We start from the raw sequence: 21,614 nt of genomic DNA, 5'->3' as shown, positions 1-21,614 counted from the left end.
GGCCAGGACAGGAGAGAGGAATGCCAAGCCACTACTAGATAAGGACTGACAGCTGAAGAGAGAGAGGCGATGACTGGTGGCTATTTTTAAAATTCATTCAGCCAGGCCAAGCAGAGACCCCCTCTCTTTCCTCTTAGTCCCCCTAGATCTCTCTCGTTCTTTCTCTCATTCCCTCGCTTCTCTTCTATCCGGGAGAAAGTTCTGGAAGACTGTGTGGGATTAAAGTTTCGAAGCCCCTCGAAGAGGAAAAAGAAGAGCGGGTTAGCGAAAGGAAGAGTTAGGTAGAAGAGTTACGAGAGGACAAACTAAATACTAGGCCAATATGGCACTTCTTTGCTACAACAAAGGCTGTGGAGAGAAGTTTGATGCCGACAAGAACAAAGACGGTAAAATCACTTGCTACTTTAACTCAAACACACGGTTTATTAGTCACTGTTATACTGCGATGGTACACAGGTTGGATTGAATGCACTGTAGACAATGACAGTTTATTAGTAATGAATAATGTTATTTGGATTAAATGCATGTTGCAAATATTGCAAGGTATTTGAGTTTTCAGTGTATTGTAGACTAATACTGTTTTTGAATGGACAAATGTAGAGGGGATAATGTGTATTATGGTAATAGTTCATGTGTAATAGCATAGACTATCATAGTCTGACAGACCCCTTTGGGACAGAGGTGGGAATTGACAGGTGTTTTTAGCAGAACTGAAAGGATTGATCCCATACTAAAAGACTAAAACACATCTTCAGTTAAGCATCTTTGGGTCCAGAAACTGGCCTAGTCATCCACACATTGGCATATCATGGAGAGATTCTGGCTTGAGAGATTGTATTGTAGGCATGTGTGTGCAATTGTTGTGCTTATGTGACAGATGTGCATATGAGAGAGACCGACACTGGGTGAAAGCATGCGCCGACATAATTTCCCACGTCTTTAGGTCACCGAGTAGAGGTCTCCTCTTCATAGCAACTGTTAGGTTAGTTAATGCCTTATATGGACCCAACCCCCTCCCTCTTATGACCAGAACTCTTGACGGCTGTCTGGGAGACCCTGCTGATTGTGTGTGTGTGTGTGTGTGGGTGCCTGCTTGTCTGTGACAAGTTACAACGTTTGTGTCTGACAAATGCCAGCGCCAACAAGTACCTTTTGATGTTTCTCGCCCTCTAGATGCCTGTCTTCATCATCCAGGTGTTCCCATCTTCCACGATGCTCTGAAGGTATATCAATAAATAAACATTTGAGAAACTTACAGATGAGAATCAATAAATATGAAACTATCCTCACAGTACTTGATCAAATTGATAAACAATGCGTGTGTGTCCAGGGTTGGTCTTGTTGTAGGAAGAGAACCACAGACTTCTCTGAATTCCTTTCTATCAAGGTAAGGACCATGTGGGACCAACTGGGTTTGAAGTCAAGACTGTTTTAACCCACTGAGCTGAAGCATATAGGCATTAGCTCAGGGAACAGTACTTATCAAGTTCTATGCAGTAGTTCGCTGTCAGGGTACTCTGTACGCAGTATCCTGACATTACTTTTCTATTGTAGGGCTGCACCCAGGGGCGTCATAGTAAGGAAAAGCCCCAGGAGCCTATGCAGCCGACAGTGACATCAGACAAGAACGGTGTGAGAAACAACAGAGAGGAGATCATTTACCAGGGGCCCAAATCAGCTGAGGCACTGCAGAAAGAGAGACCCAGGTAGGGTCAGCTTGCTCAGATGGCTGATTAGGTGTTTATTTATTTAAATTATCTATTTATTGTCCTTTACAGTTCAGATGAGGATAAGACCAAACTGAAGCTGAAGGTGTCCGCCTCTCTGACTCAGGTTCTGGAGAAGATGGAAATCAGCAGCAAGGCTGAACTAAAAAAGAAAGGTGTGTGTGTATCCCTCCCATACCTTCTCTGTTTGGTATCCCCTTGTTGTTCAAATCGTTGGTTTCTATATAATAGCAGTGCATTTCAATGCTTCTGTTGACTAATACCAATACTTCTCTGAAATATATTATTTTGAAACTACTTAGGTAGTATAACCTCCCCTGTCCTTCTGACCCTTCCTCTCTTTATTTCTCTCTCTCTCGCCCTCACAGAGACTGCAGTTGTCATGCAGGGAACACGATGCAAGAACACAGGATGCAAAACAGTAGGTGTTTCTATTCATTTTTTATTAGTGTTTTTATTTTTATTTTTTCTCCCCAATTTCGTGATATGCAATTGGTAGTTAGTCTTGTCCCATCGTTGCAACTCCTACGGACTCAGGAGAGGCGAAGGTCGAGAGCCATAAGTCCTCCGAGACATGACCCCGCCCAAGCCGCACTGCTTCTTGACACACTGTTTGCTTAACCCGGAAGCTAGCCGCACCAGGAAACACTGTGCAGCTGGCAACCGAAGTCAGCATGCATGCGCCCGGCCGCCACAAGGAGTCGCTAGAAAGCGATGGGACAAGGACATCCCAGCCGTTCAAACCCTCCCCTAACCCGGACCACACTGGGCCAATTGTGAGCCGCCTCATGGGTCTCCCGGTCACGTCTGTCTGCAACACAGTCCGGAATCGAACCCGGGAGGCCATGTGTCTCTTTTGTGTGTCTGTGTATGCGTGTTTCTGTGTGTGTGTGCATGTGCTCGTGTGTATGTATGTTAGTGTGTGTTTCATAGAGAAGGGAGTAAAACATTTGATGTGCAGTAACTCCTGTCTTTGATAATGAATCTGTTGCATTCTGCTGATGTTAGGGTAACAGCCAGTCTCAGACAGTGTTAACTCTTTCCCGTAATTCAACAGTTTGTTCCAGAGCCTTATATTCTAGAGAGTTGGGTCGATTTACGAATGTTGAATACTGTTCCAATTCTAGACATTCAGTTGCATATCATTATTTAAATGTTAATAGGTAGCTAACATGGCTGCCATATAATGTTGTAGTATCATGTAAATGCATCACAATGCAGAAACCTCAATGTCCCAACTTTCTCATTAGAAAAATGTTGTCATCTTAAAATTGTTGTTAGCATGTTAGTTATCCCCCTACCTGAGAGGAGAATTCAGTAGATGATTGTTGTTGTTGACAGCAATACCAGGGCCCAGAGACCAACGGAGAGACCTGTACACACCACCCTGGAGCACCTGTCTTCCACGAGGGGTAAGATGAGGACTGTATTATACTTACAGCGCATTCTGAAAATATTTTATTTTAAAATGGATGAAATAAATATTTTTTTCCTAATCCATCTACACACAATACCCCATAATGACAAAGCAAAAACAGGTTTATCGAAATGTTTGCAAATATATTACAATTTAAAGGTGTTCAGATCCTTTGCTATGAGACTCAAAATTGAGCTCTGGTACAACCTGTTTCCATAGATCAACCTTGATGTTTCTACATTTTGATTGGAGTTCACCTGTGGTAAATTCAATTGATTGGACATGATTTGGAAAGGCACACACCTGTCTATATAAGGTCCCACAGTTGACAGTGCATGTCAGAGCAAAAACCAAGCCATTAGGTCGACGGAATTGTCCGTAGAACTCCGAGACAGAATTGTGTCGCGGCACAGCTCTGGGGAAGGGTACAAAAACATTTCTGCAGAATTGAAGGTCCCCAAGAACACAGTAGCCTCCATCATTCTTTAATGGAAGAAGTTTGGAACCACCAAGACTCTTACTGGAGCTGGTCGCCCGGCCAAACTGAGCAATCTGGGGAGGTGAGGTGACCAAGAACCCAAAGATCACTCTGACAGAGCTCCAGAGTTCCTCTGTTGAAATGGGAGAACCTTCCAGAAGGACAATCATGTCTGCAGCACTCCATTAATCAGGCCTTTATGGTAGAGTGGCCAAAAGGCACCTAAAGAACTCAAAGACCATGAGAAACAAGATTCTCTGGTCTGATGAAACCAAGATTGAACTCTTTGGCCTGAATACCAAGCGTCACGTCTAGAGGAAACCTGGCATCATCCCTACGGTAAAGCATGTTGGTGGCAGCATCATGCTGTGGGGATGTTAAGAACTGGGAAACTACTCAGGATCGAGGGAAAGATGAACGGAGCGAAGAACATAGAGATCCTTGATGGAAACCTGCTCCAGAGCGCTCAGGATCTCAGACTTTAAAAAAAATATATATATATATTTTTTAATTTGACCTTTATTTTACTAGGCAAGTCAGTTAAGAACAAATTCTTATTTTCAATGACGGCCTAGGAACAGTGGGTTTAACTGCCTGTTCAGGGGCAGAACGACAGATTTGTACCTTGTCAGCTCGGGGATTCGAACTTGCACCCTTTCGGTTACTAGTCCAACGCTCTCACCACTAGGCTACCCTGCCGCCCCGGCAGACTGGGGTGACGGTTCACCTTACAACAGGACAACAACCCTAAGCACACAGCCAAGACAACGCAGGGGTGGCTTCGGGACAAGTCTCCGAATGTCCTTGAGTGGACCAGCCAGAGCCCAGACTTGAACCCGATCGAACATCTCTGGAGAGACCTGAAAATAGCTGTGCTACAACTCTATCCAACCTGACAGTTCTTGAGAGGATCTGCGGAGAAGAATGGGAGAAACTACCCAAATACAGGCGTGCCAAGCTTGTAGTGTCATACCCAAAAAGACTCAAGGCTGTAATCGTTGCCAAAGGTGCTTCAACAAAGTCTGAATACTTACGTAAATGTGATATTTTCGTTTTAAATGTAATACATTTGCAAAAAAATCTAAACCTGTTTTTGTTTTGTCGTTATGGGTTATTGTGTGTAGATTGATGAATTAAAAAAAAAACAGTTTAATCAGTTTTATAATGTAAAGTAACAAAATGTGGAAAAGTCAAGGGTTCTGAATACTTTCCGAATATACTGTGTCCATGCCTGTATTATACAATACTATTATATACTCTTCTACGTGTATAAGTACTAGAGCTGTTGCTGTGTAAAGACCATAGACTTTAATGCTGCTTTATTATAAGCATATGAAATGTAATATTAATGTAATACCATAGGTATAATACGGTGCTGTAATTCTAACCTTACAGGTATAAGTACTGGGGTTGTTGCTGTGTGAAGACCATAGACTTTAATGCTTTTCTGGATCAGAAGGGTTGTACCACTGGCAAACATCGCTGGGTCCAAAAAGTGGTCAGTGTTAGCCCTCCTCTCTCTCCTTTTCACCTTTTCTTAATGTCCGGGTTTCATTCTGTAGCCAATTATGCCTGTTTTTTTTTTAACATGAAAATCACTTGGACATTTTGCTGTAAACAGTTAACTGTAAACTCTTTTCTCTCTCATTCTCTCTGAATGTTTGTGTGTGCAGAACAATAAGAAGGTTGCATGTAGACATGACTGGCACCAGACAGCCACACAGGTCTACGTGACCATCTATGCCAAGAACGCCAACCCTGAACTGTCCTACGTCGAGGCTAACCGCACAGTGGTAAGAACGGGCTACACACACACACACTCACACACGAACGCAGACATACAAGAACGTCAACCCTGAACTGTCCTACGTCGAGGCTAACCGCACAGTGGTAAGAACGGGCTGCACACACACACACACACACACACACGAACATACAAGAACGCCATCCCTGAACTGTCCTACGTCGAGGCTAACCGCACAGTGGTAAGAACGGGCTGCACACACACACACGAACATACAAGAACGCCAACCCTGAACTGTCCTACGTCGAGGCTAACCGCACAGTGGTAAGAACGGGCTGCACACACACACACACACACACACACACACACGAACGCAGACATACAAGAACGCCAACCCTGAACTGTCCTACGTCGAGGCTAACCGCACAGTGGTAAGAACGGGCTACACACACACACACACACACACACACGAACGCAGACATACAAGAACGCCAACCCTAAACTGTCCTACGTCGAGGCTAACCGCACAGTGGTAAGAACGGGCTACACACACACACACACGAACGCAGACATACAAGAACGCCAACCCTCAACTGTCCTCCGTCAAAGCCAATCGCAGAGTGGTAACGCATATACACACATTGACTTTTGGCATATACACACATTGACTTTTGCATATGTTGTTTTCCCGCTGGTGTTTTGTGTAAGGTTGTTAATGATGATTAACATCTCTCTTTCTCTCTCTACCGCCCTGTCCCTATCTCTATTCCTGTAGCTGACCTGTCACATCCAGTTTGAGGACAACAAGATTTTCCATAAGGACTACCATCTGTGGGGGGTGAGGGGCAATGCTTTTCCTGTCTTCTTTTTTATTATTATTATTATTTCTTTTTTTACCGCTTGAATTGTTTCCAGCCTCTCTCTTTGTACTATACATTCCTCTTTCTTTCTCGCTTGTGTTTCTGTTTTCTATTTCCCTCTTCCTGTCTCTTTCGCCTTTCTCCCCTCTAAACACCAACCAACAACTATCCCCACCATAACCCTAACCTCATATCCCTCTTCCTCCTCTACTCTAGGTAGCGGATGTAGCCAACAGTGGGGTCAACATGGTTTCGTCTAAGGTGGAGGTGTCGCTCCGTAAGGCAGATGCTGTGGCCTGGGGAAAACTAGAGGACCCCAAGTTCAAACCAGAACCCGAACCCCAGGATCTGGACATGGGTACTGTAAACATCCCCCTTTATGTTGTTTTATCTTGTGATTATAAAGGAAGTGTTTGTTCGACCGGCAGGATGACAAAATACATTTAGGCATTGGGGTCAAAATAAATTAAGGTTAGGATTAAGATTAAGTTTAGGAACAATGGTTAGGTTAAGGTTAGGTTAAAGGTTAGGGAAAGGCATAAACGTTAACATTGGGGGTTAGACACCGTCAATTTCTGCCAGGCTATACACTGCCATAATCAAAACATCGACTGGGTTCACAGTATTGCTCACTGTGTTACAGGTTACACCGATGAGGCCGACGACCCCAGTCAGTGGGACAGGGACATCGACGACGATGACATCAGTGACTCAGACGAGGAGTGGGAGAAACCGCAGATCATCCAGAATCCTCCAGAAGAGGATGAGATGCCCGTGTTAGAAGGCTAAATTGATTAGTTGATTGATTATGTCTGTGGTCCGTCAAGACGGTAACGGTCAAGAGGATGCTCTGACTGGCTGTGAGATTGAGTGTTGTTAGAGTACTTTAGTGTCCATTTTCCTTAGTCTAAGGCCATGGTATGCCTGTAATATTGTTACTGGTTTTTAATTTATAAAGAAATTGTATTTGAATTTGTTTTATGTATTGATCTCTACTGTATTCACAGAAACAAATAAGGAATATCAACCTGTTATAGGTGAGTTTTCGTCTTCTGCCCTCTAGTACATATTAGGCCATTGTCAGGCGACAGACAAATCTGGGTCAGAGTCAATGTCCTAACATGGACACCGTACTCTGGTTTCATTGCAATTAAATAAGAAAGGCCTACCGTATTGAAAAGTCCATCTGTCCATTCTACATCATTCCTGTTTGAATGTGACTTGTTTGTGACGCTAAATGGGCCTGCTGTGCTGTGATATTCATTAGACAGATGGAGTTTCTCCTTTGTTTTAATGTGCGTTGTCACACTTGGGACACACACACACACACCCGACTCCAACAGCAATGGATACACTTTATTTCAGCCTCCTGCTAGCAGCCAGTGAATGCTGTCTCTCTCTCTGGGTTCTGGGACATGGATGATTGGCAATTGGATAGCACAAATAAATAGGCTTGGGCCTGAATTCAATCAAAGGCCTGCTGTCGCGAAGGGCGCAGCACGCTTAATATTGGCTGAAGCGTAAATGACCTTTAAAAGTCAAGTGCAGTATGCTTTTCGACAACGGGGCCTTTGATTGTAATCCGGCCTAAATTCACTGATGATAATCAATCATATGCAGTAAAACAGTAAAATCATAGCCTGCATGATTCCTGTCTTATTGGCAACTAACATTTATGTCGAGTAAAACTGTCAAAATAACAGTTTGGCTCTGAGATGGAGCATAATCTATTTGGGAACACTCAAATCAAGTTCAATACATGATGAGTTCAAAGATTCACAATTCAAGATTTGATCACAATTCATGATTACATTCAAGATTTGAATCACAATAACATCCTCCTTATCAATTGATACCATTAAATAGTATAATATACAACATCTTGACACTTAGGACTTCAAGGAATACTTTTTAGGCCCAAAGGCTGACCTTCCAGCCTGGTTGCAGAGATCAACCAGTACAACGAATTAACAGCACAAGATTATCATTATTAAACATCTTTGAACAAACAACGTGCAACATCGAGTCCAGCTTTGCGCATTGCACAGCAGAGTCCAGCCAGTGCGGTCTGTAGGCGTGCGTTCACAAAAACTTGCCGTCAAATACTGTTACATAACCGTGGCATATTACATGTTACATACATGTTGTCCAACAAAACGTTTCCAAGACTTTTCCTCTAGACTTGATCGTTAAGTCGTTGTTGCATTGTTCTCCATACCTCTCAGTACCTTGGCGATTGACCACTATATATGTTATGTCACACAAGATTTCAATACTGATATCCTAGCCTCGTGCCGTAGACACAACAGCCGCTAAGGAATCGTTGGCATAGCGTTGGAGTAACGGTGTCGCAACATTTTTCAGAATCCAGTCTTCCATGAGATTAGGATGTGTAAAGTGAGAACATTAGGGTTGAAAAATTCTATTAACTTTCCCAAAATTCCTGGGTTTCCTGCGTATTCACTTCTGAAAATCCGGAAATGTTCCAACGGGATTTCTTGAAACCTGGTAATTTAGAAGAAATTACTGGAATTTTGCCACCCTGAGAGCATGTACAGTAGAACAACCCCTGACAAGTGAATAAACATTTAATATCTATTATGTATATATAATATACTTTAACATTCGTGTTGGTTATATTTATATGTTACATATTAACACACACTGATCTCTGTATAGATGTGTCATAAATACAAGGGAGAGCGACCGTTTCCATAGCAATAAAAACACAAGTGAACGATCACTTTTACAACATACACGCACATGTCGCTCGCACACACATTTTTTCTTTTGAGTTTCTCTCTGTAAAGTGCAAGGCAAGGTACAGTAAACTTTGAAATGAATGACACGCACACAGTGTCGTTTGCACACACACACACACACACAATCGTCATATGTCGTTTAAAACTTGGCACACGTGTACAGGTACATCACTAAAGCCTCTAGCAATAACAGCAGGACAAGCACGCTATTGGTACAGTAGGACAATCATAGCTAACACTTTATCTGGAAGGCTGATAATAAGCTGATTAATAAACACCATTAACTATTAAATGACTAATACATAGCTTGTTCTGCATTGAATGAATTAAATACATGTTATTATAACTTAATGATACAACTTAACTTATATCTCTTGTTCATGGTTTAACTATATATGACTCGGCATACTGGTCTTTGTAATATATATTATTTTCATCCGAAACTACTACTATTCATAAATACATGAATAAAATATATAGAACGATTTAGTGGTTAACTAACAGTTAAACTATACATGAACTATCTTAACAGTTTATAAGCTGTTTATAACCAGACCTTCAAAATAAAATGTTACTCAATTTCTCCAATGGAAAAAAGAAAATAAATCTCACTGCATTTCTATTCCAGCATAGGGGTAAGGGATGGTATAAGTATATCCCTAACCACAGACGTAGGATCAACTTTCCCTCCAAACCTAAGCATAACCATAAGGAGGGCTAATGCAAACTTTAGACGGATCTTAGATCAGTGTCAATGGGCTACTTCATCCAACTTGGAAGGCATGCAGGGACACATTGAGGTCATCGTGGTTTAGATGTTACAGTAAGTACTGTAGTAGCTAGCCGTAGATATTACAGTGAGCACTGTAGTAGCTGGACATAAGATGCTACAGTACATATATTACAGATATTATGGTAAGTACTTTAGCAAGGCCAATATATTAGTACCATATTCTGTCCACATGTATTACATTCCTCAATATGAACCTTCAATAATAACTTTTTCACATTTTTATGTCTCCAGTTCCTCAGGTGATAATAAGTTGAGGTGTTTTTCGTTATTGTTGATGTCCTCCAACAAAGATGTCCTCAAACTTCAGATTTCAAGGAAACTAAAAAGTCCCAAAAGTCAAGAGCGAAAAGAGGAAGGCTAGCCTAAACCCCAAAAAGAGGATATATCTAAGAATAAAAACAAAATGTCCACTCCCGTCATGCAAAGGACAGCACCGCCTATGTAAACACATTGCGTTGTCAATGAAACAAAATATGCTTAGAAACTCTTTCCTCATCTCTGATTGGCCACTTTGACTATCAAGAAGAACACGCCCACATCCCTGGTCAGCAGGTCAAACAGCACACCACAAACGGTGATGCAATGCAGTTACGCCCCCTCGTTAAAAACAACTCCTCCCTGATTACAAAATGGAGAACATTGAATCAAGGGGGAGGTGATAGCTGAATGGGGAGGGTCATTGAATTGTTGAATAATTTATCCCCCCTCCGGTTGCCATAGTGACAGCTGTCTTCTTAAGCCTCCTCGTTAAGTTCCTCAATTGCCTGAAGGATCCGTCTCACATGCCCCACCTTTAATATCCCAAGATCCTGTGGGAGAGAGAGAGAGATGGACAATCAAAGTTTCTCCTTTTTACACAATGTTAATGAATGTTTCACTGTTTTTCAAAATCATTAGTTTTCATCAACTTAATATCACTTTATATCAACTTAAGTAACTTGTGCAGCTTTCAGGGGCGTCATGCACCCTAAAAATCTGAGGATGCAAAAAGTATGTGAGGACGGTTGGGGGTGGTCCAGAAGGGGGCCCCTGTCCTTTCATTTTTTTAACACCTGAAACAGCTTTTTACTGAAATCTAGAGCCAAAGTCATTAAGCTATGACAAAAACAACAACAAAAATCTGCATATCTAAGTATACCTCGAGCCGTCTGTATCTTAAACTATATACACTTCTCTGTATCTCGGCTAAAATCTGCATATCTAAGTATACCTCGAGCCGTCTGTATCTTAAACTATATACACTTCTCTGTATCTCGGCTAAAATCTGCATATCTAAGTATACCTCGAGCCGTCTGTATCTTAAACTATATACACTTCTCTGTATCTCGGCTAAAATCTGCATATCTAAGTATACCTCGAGCCGTCTGTATCTTAAACTATATACACTTCTCTGTATCTCGGCTAAAATCTGGGTAAAAGATTGAAAGGAATGTGAGTCTTATTCAGTACATTTAGTTATTGCTTGCTTTTCTAAAGTCTACCAACCTTGCCAGCTAACATAGTTAGACAAGCTAGCTACTATAACTTGATTAATAGCCTGAAATGGCTTCTTGGTAGCTAGTTGAGGTTGGGGGAGAGATTTCCAATCTGAGCTAGCTAAAGCCAACTTCATAAAATTGTTAGGTTGCTAGAAATATTACAGAGAAACATCAACAACATATACACTACCGTTCAAAAGTTTGGGGTCACTTATAAATGTCCTCGTTTTCCATAAAAACATACATGAAATGAGTGAATAGGAAATATAGTTATAGGTTATAAATAATGATTTTAATTGAAATAATAATTGTGTCCTTCAAACTGCTATCGTCAAATAATCCTCCATTTGCAGCAATTACACCCTTGCAGACCTTTGGCATTCTAGTTGTCAATTTGTTGAGGTAATCTGAAGAGATTTCACCCCATGCTTCCTGAAGCACCTCCCACAAGTTGGATTGGCTTGATGAGCACTTCTTGTGTACCATACGGTCAAGCTGCTCCCAAAAAAGCTCAATAGGGTTGAGATCCGGTGACTGTGCTGGCCACTGCATTATAAACAGAATACCAGCTGACTGCTTCTTCCCTAAATAGGAAATTGGCTCCAATTAAGTGCCGTTCAGAGTATGGCATGGCATTGCAAAATGGAGTGATAGGCTTCCTTCTTCAAGATCATTTTTACTGTACAAATCTCCCACTTTACCACCACCAAAGGACCCCCAGACCATCACATTGTCTCCACCATGCTTGACAGATCGCGTCCAGCACTCCTCCAGCATCTTTCATTTTTTTCTGCGTCTCACGAATGTTCTTCTTTGTGATCCGAACACCTCAAACTTAGATTAGTCTGTCCATAACACTTTTTTCCAATCTTCCTCTGTCCAATGTCTGTGTTCTTTTGCCCATCTTAATCTTTTCTTTTTATTTGACAGTCTGAGATATGGCTTTTTCTTTTAAACTTTGTCTAGAAACTCTGTCTGTTTAATTTCTTTACCATCCTATTGTTCACCTAATAACTTTTTTTGCACTATTGGTTAGAGCTTGTAAGTAAGCATTTCACTATAAGGTCTACACCTATTGTATTTAGGCGCACGTGACAAACTTTGATTTGATTAGAAGGCCAGCATCCCAGACTCACCTTTTCACCTGGTGTTTTCCTGTACTATTTAATGAAGCTGCCAGTTGAGGACTTGTGAGGCGTCTGTTTCTCAAACTAGACACTCTAATGTACTTGTCCTCTTGCTCAGTTGTGCACTGGAGCCTCCCACTCCTCTTTCTATTCTGGTTAGAGCCAGTTTGCGCTGTTCTGTGAAGGGAGTAGTACACAGCGCTGTACGAGATCTTCAGTTTCTTGGCAACTTCTCACATGGAATAGCGTTCAGTTCTCAGAACAAGAATAGACTGACAAGTTTCAGAAGAAAATACTTTGTTTCTGGCCATTTTGAGCCTGTAATCAAACCCACAAATGCTGATGCTCCAGATACTCAACTAGTCTAAAGGAAGGCCAGGAAGGCCAGTTTTATTACTTCTTTAATCAGAACAACAGTTTTCAGTTGTGCTAACATAATTGCAAAAGGGTTTCCTAATGATCAGTTAGCTAAACCAAGGTTATCATTTTAAAAAGCTAACCCAACGTGCCATTGGAACACAGGAGTGATGCTTGCTGATAATGGGCTTCTGTACGCCTATGTAGATATTCCATAAAGAATCTGCCATTTCCAGCTACAATAGTCATTTACAACATTATAACAATGTCTACACTGTATTTCGGATCAATTTGATGTTATTTTAATGGACAAAAAATGAAATTTTCTTTAAAAAATATGGACATTTCTAAGTGACCCCAAACTTTTGAACGGTAGTGTATATACAGTACCAGTCAAAAGTTTGGACATACCTACTCATTCAAGGGTTTTTCTTAGTATAAAATTATTTTCTACATTGTAGAATAATAGTGAAGGCATCAACACTATGAAATAATACATATGGAATCATGTAGTAACCCAAAAAGTGTTAAACAAATGAAAATATATGTTAGATTCTTCAAAGTAGCCACCCTTTGCCTTGATGACAGCTATGCACACCTCGGCCTTCTCTCAACCTGCTTCACCTGGGATGCTTTTGCAACAGTCTTGAAAAGGTTCCTACATGTATGCTAAGCACTTGTTGGCTGCTTTTCCTTCACTCTGCAATCCAACTCATCCCAAACCATCTCAATTGGGTTGAGATCGGGTGATTGTGGAGGCCAGGTCATCTGATGCAGCACTCCATCACTCTGCTTCTTGGTCAAATAGCCCTTACACAGCCTGGAGGTGTGTTGGGTCATTGTCCTGTTGAAAAACAAATGATAGTCCCACTAAGCGCAAACCAGATAGGATGCCGTATCTCTGCAGAATGTTGTGGTAGCCATGCTGGTTAAGTGTGCCTAAATAAATAACAGACAGTGTCACCAGCAAAGCACCCCCACACCATCAAACCTCATCCCCCCCATGCGTCACTGTGGGAACAACACATGCAGAGTTAATCCGTTTAACTACTCTGACTCTCACAAAGTCACAGCGGTAGGAACCAAAAATCTACATTTTGGACTCATCAGAGGACAGAATTACACCGGTCTAATGTCCATTGCTCGTGTTTCAAATCGTATCAAATTGTATTTGTCACATGCGCCGAAGTGAAATGCTTACTTACAAGCCCTTAAACAACAATGCTTTAAGAAGTTAAGAAAAATAAGTGTTAAATAGAAAATAAAAGTAACAAATAATTAAACAGCAGCAGTAAAATAACAACACAGAGGCTATATACAGGGGGTACCGGTACTGAGTCAATGTGGAGGCTATATACAGGGGGTACCAGTACTGAGTCAATGTGGAGGCTATATACAGGGGGTACCAGTACTGAGTCAATGTGGAGGATATATACAGGGGGTACCAGTACTGAGTCAATGTACGGGGGCACCGGTTAGTCGAGGTAATTGAGGTCATATGTACATGTAGGTAGAGTTGAAAAGACTATGCATAGATAATAAACAGAGTAGCAGCAACGTAAAAGATGGGTCTGCGTAGCCCTTTGATTAGCTGTTCAGGAGTCTCAAGGCTTGGGGGTAGAAGCTGTTAAGAAGCCTTTTGGACCTAGACTTGGGACTCCGGTACAGCTTGCCGTGTGGTAGTAGAGAGAACAGTCTATGACTGGGGTGGCTGGAGTCTTTGAACATTTTTAAGGCCTTCCTCTGACACCGCCTGGTATAGAGGTCCTGGATGGCAGGAAGCTTGGCCCCAGTGATGTACTGGGCCGTAGGCACTACCCTCTATAGTGCTTTGCAGTCGGAAGCTGAGCAGTTGCCATACCAGGCAGTGATGCAGGATGCTCTCGATTGTGCAGCTGTAGAACCGTTTGAGGATCTGAGGACCCATGCTGAATCTTTTCAGTCTCCTGAGGGGGAATAGGTTTTTTTGTGCCTTTTTCACGGCTCTCAACCTGCTCCACCCGTCAGTGAGAATGGAGGTGTGATCGGTCCTCCTTTCCCTGTAGAGCACAATCATCTCCATTGTCTTGATCACGTTGAGGGAGAGGCTGTTGTCTTGGCACCACATGGCCAGGTCTCTGACCTCCTCCCTATAGGCTGTCTCATCGTTGTCGGTGATCAGGCCTACCACTTGTGTCATCTGCAAACTTGATTATGGTGTTGGAGTCGTGCCTGGCCATGCAGTCATGAGTCAACAGGGGGTACAGGAGGGGACTGAGCACGCACCCCTGAGGGGCCCCCAAGTTGAGGATCAGTGTGGCGGATGTGTTGTTACCTACCCTTACCACCTGGGGGCGGCCAGTCAAGAAGTACAGGATCCAGTGGGAGGTGTTCAGTCCCAGGGCCCTTAGCTTAGTGATGAGCTTTGAGGGTCATCACTACAACTCAGTTGAACACTGAGCTGTAGTCAATGAATAGCATTCTCACATAGGTGTTCCTTTTGTTCATGTGGGAAAGGGCAGTGTTGACTGCAATAGAGATTGCAATAGAGATTGCAAATTGGAGTGGGTCTAGTGTTTCTGGGATAATGGTGTTGATGTGAGCCATGACCAGCCTTTCAAAGCACTTCATGGCTACAGACGTGAGTACTACAGGTCAGTAATCATTTAGGCAGGTTACCTTAGTGTTCTTGTGCACAAGAACACTATGGCGGTCTGCTTAAAACATTTTGGTATTACAGACACAGTCAGGAACATGTTGAAAATGTCAGTGAAAACACTTGCAAGTTGCTCAGCGCATGCTCTGAGCACACATCCTGGTACTCTGTCTGGCCCTACGGCCTTGTAAATGTTGACCTGTTTAAAGGTCTTACATCGGCTATGAAAAAGCGTGATCACACAGTCGTCTGGAACAGCTGATGCTCTCATGCATGTTTCGGTGTTACTTGCCTCAAAGCGAGCATAGAAGTAATTTAGCTTGTCTGGTAGTCTCGTGTCACTGGGCAGCTTGCGGCTTTGCTTCTCTTTGTAGTCTGTAATAATTTGCAAGCCCTGCCACATCCGACGAGCGTCAGAGCCAGTGTAGTAGGATTCAATCTTAGTCCTGTATTGAGGCTTTGCCTGTTTGATGGTTCGTCTGAGGGCATAGCAGGATTTCTTGTAAACTTCCGGGTTAGAGTCCCACTCCTTGAAAGTGGCAGCTCTACCCTTTAGCTCAGTGCGGATGTTGCCAGTATTCCATGGCTTCTGGTTGGGGTATGAACGTACAGTCACTGAGGGGACGACGTCATAGATGCACTTATTGATGAAGCCAGTGACTGATGTTGTGTACTCCTCAATGCCATCAGAAGAATCCCGGAATATATTCCAGTCTGTGCTAGAAAAACAGTCCTGTAGCGTAGCAAATGCTTCATCTGACCACTTTCTTGATGACCGAGTCACTGGTGCTTCCTGCTTTTGTTTTTGCTTGTAAGCAGGAATCAAGAGGATAGAATTATGGTCAGATTTGCCAAATGCGAGGAAGAGCTTTGTACGAGTCTCTGTATGTGGAGTAAAGGTGGTCTAGAGTTTTTTCCCCTCTGGTTGCACATTTAGCATGCTGATAGAAATTAGGTAAAACTGATTCCCTGCATTAAAGTCCTCGGCCACTAGGAGCGGCGACTCTGGATGAGTGTTTTCCTGTTTGCTTATGGACGTATTCAGCTTTAGTGCCAGCATCAGTTTGTGGTGGTAAATAGACAGCTACGAAGAATATAAATGAAAACTTTCTTGGTAAATAGTGTGATCTACAGCTTGAGCAAAACCTCAAGACTTCCTTAGATTTCATGCACCTTCTGTTTACAAATATACATAGACCGACACCCCTTGTCTTACCAGAGGCCGCAATTCTATCCTGCCAAAAAAGCTCAAAACCCGCCAGCTGTATGTTATGTCGACATTCAGACATGACTCTGTGAAACATAAGATATTACAGTTTTTAATGTCCTGTTAAGATATACGTGATTGTAGTTTGCCTATTTTATTTTCCATTGATTGTACGTTGGTTAATAGGACCGACGGTAAAGGGAGATTACCCGCTCGCCGTCGATTCCTTATAAGGCACCCAGACCTTCGTCACGGATATCTCTGTCTCTTTCTCCTGCGAATGACGGGGATGAGGGCCTTGTCGGGCGTCTGTAGTAAATCCTTCCCGTCCGACTTGTTAAAGAAAAAGTATTCCTCCAGTATGGGGTGAGTAATCTCTGTCCTGATATCTAGAAGCTCTTTTCGGTAATAAGACACGGTAGCAGAAACATTATGTACAAAATAAGTTACAAATAACGCAAAGAAAACACACAATAGCACAATTGGTTAGCGCGTCTTTGCAGCAATTCGACCATGAAGGCCTGATTCACGCAGTCTCCTCTGTTGAGATGTGTCTGTTACTTGAACTCTGTGAAGCATTTATTTTGGGCTGCAATTCCTGAGGCTGGTAACTCTAATGCACTTTCCTCATGGCGGTCCTCATGAGTGCCAGTTTCATCATAGCGCTTGATGATTTTTGCGACTCTACTAGAAGAAACTTTACAAGTTCTTGAAATGTTCTGGATTTACTGACCTTCATGACTTAAAGTAATGTTGTCATTTCTCTTTGCTTGTTTGAGCTGTTCTTACCATAATATGGACTTGGCCTTTTACCAAATAGGGGTGATATACAGAAGATAGCCCTATCTTGTCACAACACAGCTGATTGGATCAAATGCATTAAGAAGGAAATATATTCCACAAATGAATGTTTAACAAGGCACACCTGTTGATTGAAATCCATTCCAGGTGACTACCTCACGAAGCTGGTTGGGAGAATGCCAAGAGAGTGCAAAGATGCCATCAAGGCAAAGGGTGGTTACTTTGAAGAATCTCAAATATAAAATATTTTTTGGTTACTACATGATTCCATGTGTTTATTCATAGTTTTGATGTCTAAGTATTTTGTGGTTTTCTTCATGTATTGGGTCAGGCCAGGGTGTGGCATGGAGTTTTTGTATTGTGGTGTGTTTTGTCTTGGGGTTTTGGTGTGTATGTTAGTGGGATTGTAGCTTAGTGGGGTGTTCTAGGAAAGTCTATGGCTGTCTGAAGTGGTTCTCAATCAGAGGCAGGTGTTTATCGTTGTCTCTGATTGGGAACCATATTTAGGCAGCCATATTCTTTGGTTGTATTGTGGGTGATTGTCCTGAGTGTCTTTATGTCCTTGTTAGATGTTAGTTGACACATGTATAGGCTGTTTTCGGTTTTCGTTTCGTTTATTGTTTTGTAGTGTTCGTGTTTAGTCGTGTTTTACGTTTGTTTAATAAATATGAATCGCAATTGACACGCTGCAGTTTGGTCCGACTCTCCTTCACCATATGAAAACCGTGACAGATGTCTTCACTATTATTCTACAATGTAGAAAATAGTACAAATAAAGAAAATCCCTGGAATGAGTAGGTGTGTCTTAACTTTTGACTGGTACTGTGTGTGTGTGTGTATATATATATATATATATATTTATTATTATTACAGGACAAATCTGTGGGGGCATGTGTCCTTGTACCCCCTATGGGCATGATGCCTCTAGCCGCATTCACATCACGTTGGAAACTCTGGAACTCCAAGCTAATATGAATGTGAGTTATTTGCGTAAAGAACTTCCTATTAGTTGATTCTGATACTTCTAAAGTGGGAAATGAGGGTACCATCTTCCTACAATGAGTAAGCAAGTCATTGATAGAAAAGTAATCAATATACTGAACAAAAATATAAACGTAAAATGCAACAATTTCAACGATTGTAATGACTTACAGTTCATATAAGGAAATCAGTCAATTGAAATAAATGAATTAGGCCCTAATCTATGGATTTCACATGACTGGGCAGGGGCCACTTGGGAGCCAGGCCCAGCCAATCAGAATACGTTTTTTCCCACAAAAAAAAGCTTAATACAGACAGAAATACTTGACTAGCTGTCGGGGTGGCTGGTCTCGGACAATCCTGCAGGTGAAGAAGCTGGATGTGGAAGTCCTGGGCTAGCGTGGTTATACGTGGTCTGCGTTTGTGAGGCCGGTTGGACGTACTGCCAAATACTCTAAAACAATGTTGGAAGCGGCTTATGGTAGAGAAATTAACATTCAATTCTCTGACAACAGCTCTGGTAGACATTCCTGCAGTCAGCATGCCAATTGCATGCTCCCTCTAAACATCTGTGGCATTGTGTTGTGTGACAAACTGCACATTTTACACAAGGTGCACCTGTGTAATGATCATGCTGTTTAATCAGCTTCTTGATATGCCATACCTGGCAGGTAGATGGAATATATTGGCAAATGAGAAATTAACACTAACAGGGATATAAACAAATTTGTGCACAACATTTGAGAGAAATAAGATTTGTGTGTATTTGACTTTCCTGGGATCTTTTATTTCAGCTCATGAAACATGCGATCAACACTTTACATGTTGCGTTTATATTTTTGTTCAGTATAAAACGGTATACCTTACTACATTCATAAAGCATAAATGTCATTTAAATTGATTACAAAAATCACACACTCAATGTGCGACACTATGCCTTAGACCCAAAATGGCTACCTAGTCCTATACCCAAAATGGGCACCCAGTTTCCTATGGTCCTCCTGTACCTTGAGGTCGTGCCGCTGCAGCTGTGAGAGCTGGCAGCCCTGGATGTCCCTGGAGAGAAAAGTATCTCTGTACTCCCCTAACCCCAGAGAGTACAGCCACGCAGCTACCTCCTCACTTTCCCAACTCTCTGCTATAGCCACAGACACAGACACACGCACACGTGCACACAGACAGACCAGCGCAAAGAAACACACATATACAAAAAGAAAACACACCGATACTGAAAGTTCACATTCCAGAAGAGGCTGCTGGGGGGAGGACGGGCACATAATAATGGATGGAATGGAGTTAATGGAATGGTATCAAACACATGGAATCAATGTGTTTGATACAGTCCAATCTATACCGTTCCAGCTTTTACTATGAGCCCATCCTTCAATTTAAAGTGCCACCAGCCACCACTGACAAGGACACTGAAAGTTCACAAATCCACGAGCATGTATAGGTGAACTCAAAGAGAAACAGAATCAAACAAGAGAAAATAAACATACAGAAGCTACAATATAGAGCTACACAGCATTTAGAGCAGGCCAGGGCTATTCATATCTGGAGCCTGATTGTCCCCAGCAGGCCGTGAAGTAGAGAACTCGCCTAGACTCTTACCTGACTGTTGCACCAGGCCACAATGTACTAAGCTGTGGCTGTGGTTGTATGGAGGTTAGGCCTTAAAGCAGGGACTCGCCTGGATCCTTACCTGACAGAGAGCTGTTGGACATCTGCTTGTGGAGCTTCTCTCTCTCCTTCCTCACCTTGGGCATCATCTTTAGCTTCATACTACTCTTGCCACTCACTCTCACAGAGTCCTGGAAAGAGGGAGGAAAGAACAGAAAATGGAAGAATAGAGGGAGGAAGAGAAATAATGGTGTGGTTGAATAAAAATGACTTCTGCTGTTGTCAATCCATGTACAAATCAGACCTGGGTTCAAATACAGTTGTAGGTATTTCAATTACTTTTCAATAGATTTCAAAACAAGTATTCAGATAACCTTAATTTGAAAAAAACAAAACAAGTAGTCGAATATTGGAATGTATTTGAAAATACCATTTGGAAAGTATTGGCATGTATTTACAATTACTTCAAAAACATTTGTTGGAAGTATATGAAAGATGGTATTATCCCAAAAATATTTGAATGCATTTGAAAATAGTTGTGAATGTACATAGTAGTTAAACTTTTTTTTTTTAATTAACATGTATAGGTCTTATTTCACTGTTTCATCACAATATGCGGCCCATACTTTATACTTTGGTGTCTCATGAAAGAGATGCTATGTTACATTTCAAAAACATCAGTGTTTCAAAAAGCTCCTTGGACATTGAACTGAGATCTGGTCTGAAGATAAGCCCTCCAATGCTGAAAAGCTGCTCCACAGCTGCGAAGTGTATGTACTCAGCAGCAACTCTACTCAGTGTTGGACATGTGTGACTGTGTGTCTTCCAGAATTTCAGAGGATCAGTGTGGCGCCGGTAAACTTTGTGGCAAGATCATTGATGTCTGCAGTAAGTGCAGCCTTCTAAGTGTCATTGCACCATGCCAGTTTAAATTGTGAATCCAAGACTGAGGCAATCTGGTATGGTTTCGAATGCTCATAAACAGTCAGGCGCTTGTCAACTTCTTCCAGGTTTTTGGACAAGCTTTCCATTCTACCTGGTAGAGCAAGTGAGGAGCTGTTTAGTCAGTCCTCTGATACATGGAATGATGTAGCTGGCTGTGACAATGTCAGATCCTTGCACTCTATCTGTGGCAACCTCAAAGGGGGTTTGGATGTCCACAACATCATCACATCATCATTTCCGTTGAGAGTTCTACCTTGTGGCTGGTTGCAGACGATTCTCCCCTTCAAGGTGACCCTGTGCAAATATTGCTTGCTTGTAGTGGGAGACAATGTTGGAGGCTTTGGAAATGGCTTTGTTGTGGTTATCTGCAGATTTATAGGCATCTTTCACAGTGAGTTGTAGTGTGTGAGAAAAGCATATTTCATGCTGTGGAAAGTGAACTTCATCAAGGTCAGTGGAACTTACAGACCTTCCTCCACTTCATCATCGGTATCCTCTTCTTCAGCGGATGTGTCGTCTTCAAAATGAGAAAAGGCAACAACCATGTTAATGGCGTTATAGTTGACCACGGTGTTGACTTTGGTTGTAGTGATCCAAGATTTCCGCAGACTGTATGTGCTGGCAATGCATTCTCCAGTATGGCGGCCTTTGAACCGTTTACATGCCAGCATTACACTGTGAA

The 21,614-nt window shown here is 42.1% G+C and overlaps 2 protein-coding genes across 8 annotated transcripts in view; one reads left to right on the top strand and one right to left on the bottom strand.

The window, feature by feature from the left end:
- Nucleotides 1-56: 56 nt before the first annotated feature.
- zgc:92429 (uncharacterized protein LOC445063 homolog) lies at nt 57-7,409 on the top strand. The gene is made up of 12 exons (XM_029666380.2): nt 57-386; nt 1,174-1,223; nt 1,331-1,387; nt 1,555-1,706; nt 1,779-1,882; nt 2,096-2,148; nt 3,069-3,139; nt 5,018-5,120; nt 5,296-5,415; nt 6,142-6,204; nt 6,443-6,584; nt 6,870-7,409. Exons 1-12 carry the CDS (start codon nt 323-325, stop codon nt 7,013-7,015), a joined length of 1,125 nt encoding a protein of 374 aa, XP_029522240.1. The 5' UTR covers nt 57-322; the 3' UTR covers nt 7,016-7,409.
- Nucleotides 7,410-7,561: 152 nt separating this feature from the next.
- The window catches only part of si:dkey-172j4.3 (diacylglycerol kinase delta), a 115,982-nt gene continuing 101,929 nt past the window's right edge, over nt 7,562-21,614 (bottom strand). For 6 of the 7 annotated variants that reach the window (XM_065021783.1, XM_065021785.1, XM_065021786.1 and 3 more), the window contains 2 exons: nt 20,070-20,178; nt 7,562-10,590 (listed from right to left, as the gene is read on the bottom strand). In XM_065021783.1, coding sequence (XP_064877855.1) covers nt 10,538-10,590; nt 20,070-20,178 — 162 coding nt within the window. In that variant the 3' untranslated portion in view covers nt 7,562-10,537. Of the gene's footprint in view, nt 10,591-13,405; nt 13,588-20,069; nt 20,179-21,614 lie in introns of all 7 variants that reach the window. The other variant, XR_010464546.1, reaches the window with a different exon arrangement.

Source organism: Oncorhynchus nerka, linkage group LG8, assembly GCF_034236695.1.
Source record: "Oncorhynchus nerka isolate Pitt River linkage group LG8, Oner_Uvic_2.0, whole genome shotgun sequence".
Taxonomy (NCBI): domain Eukaryota; kingdom Metazoa; phylum Chordata; class Actinopteri; order Salmoniformes; family Salmonidae; genus Oncorhynchus; species Oncorhynchus nerka.
The sequence above is the reverse complement of the archived record's forward strand: the minus strand, read 5'-3'. Positions and strand labels throughout refer to the sequence as shown.

What these genes read in the sequence shown, in the direction of transcription:
- zgc:92429 (XM_029666380.2), top strand. Translation starts at nt 323, where the DNA reads ATGGCACTTCTTTGCTACAACAAAGGCTGTGGAGAGAAGTTTGATGCC. An exon ending in TCTTCCACGATGCTCTGAAG is followed by an intron (nt 1,224 to 1,330) that starts GTATATCAATAA and finishes GTGTGTGTCCAG; the next exon opens with GGTTGGTCTTGTTGTAGGAA. An exon ending in ACCCCAGGATCTGGACATGG is followed by an intron (nt 6,585 to 6,869) that starts GTACTGTAAACA and finishes ACTGTGTTACAG; the next exon opens with GTTACACCGATGAGGCCGAC.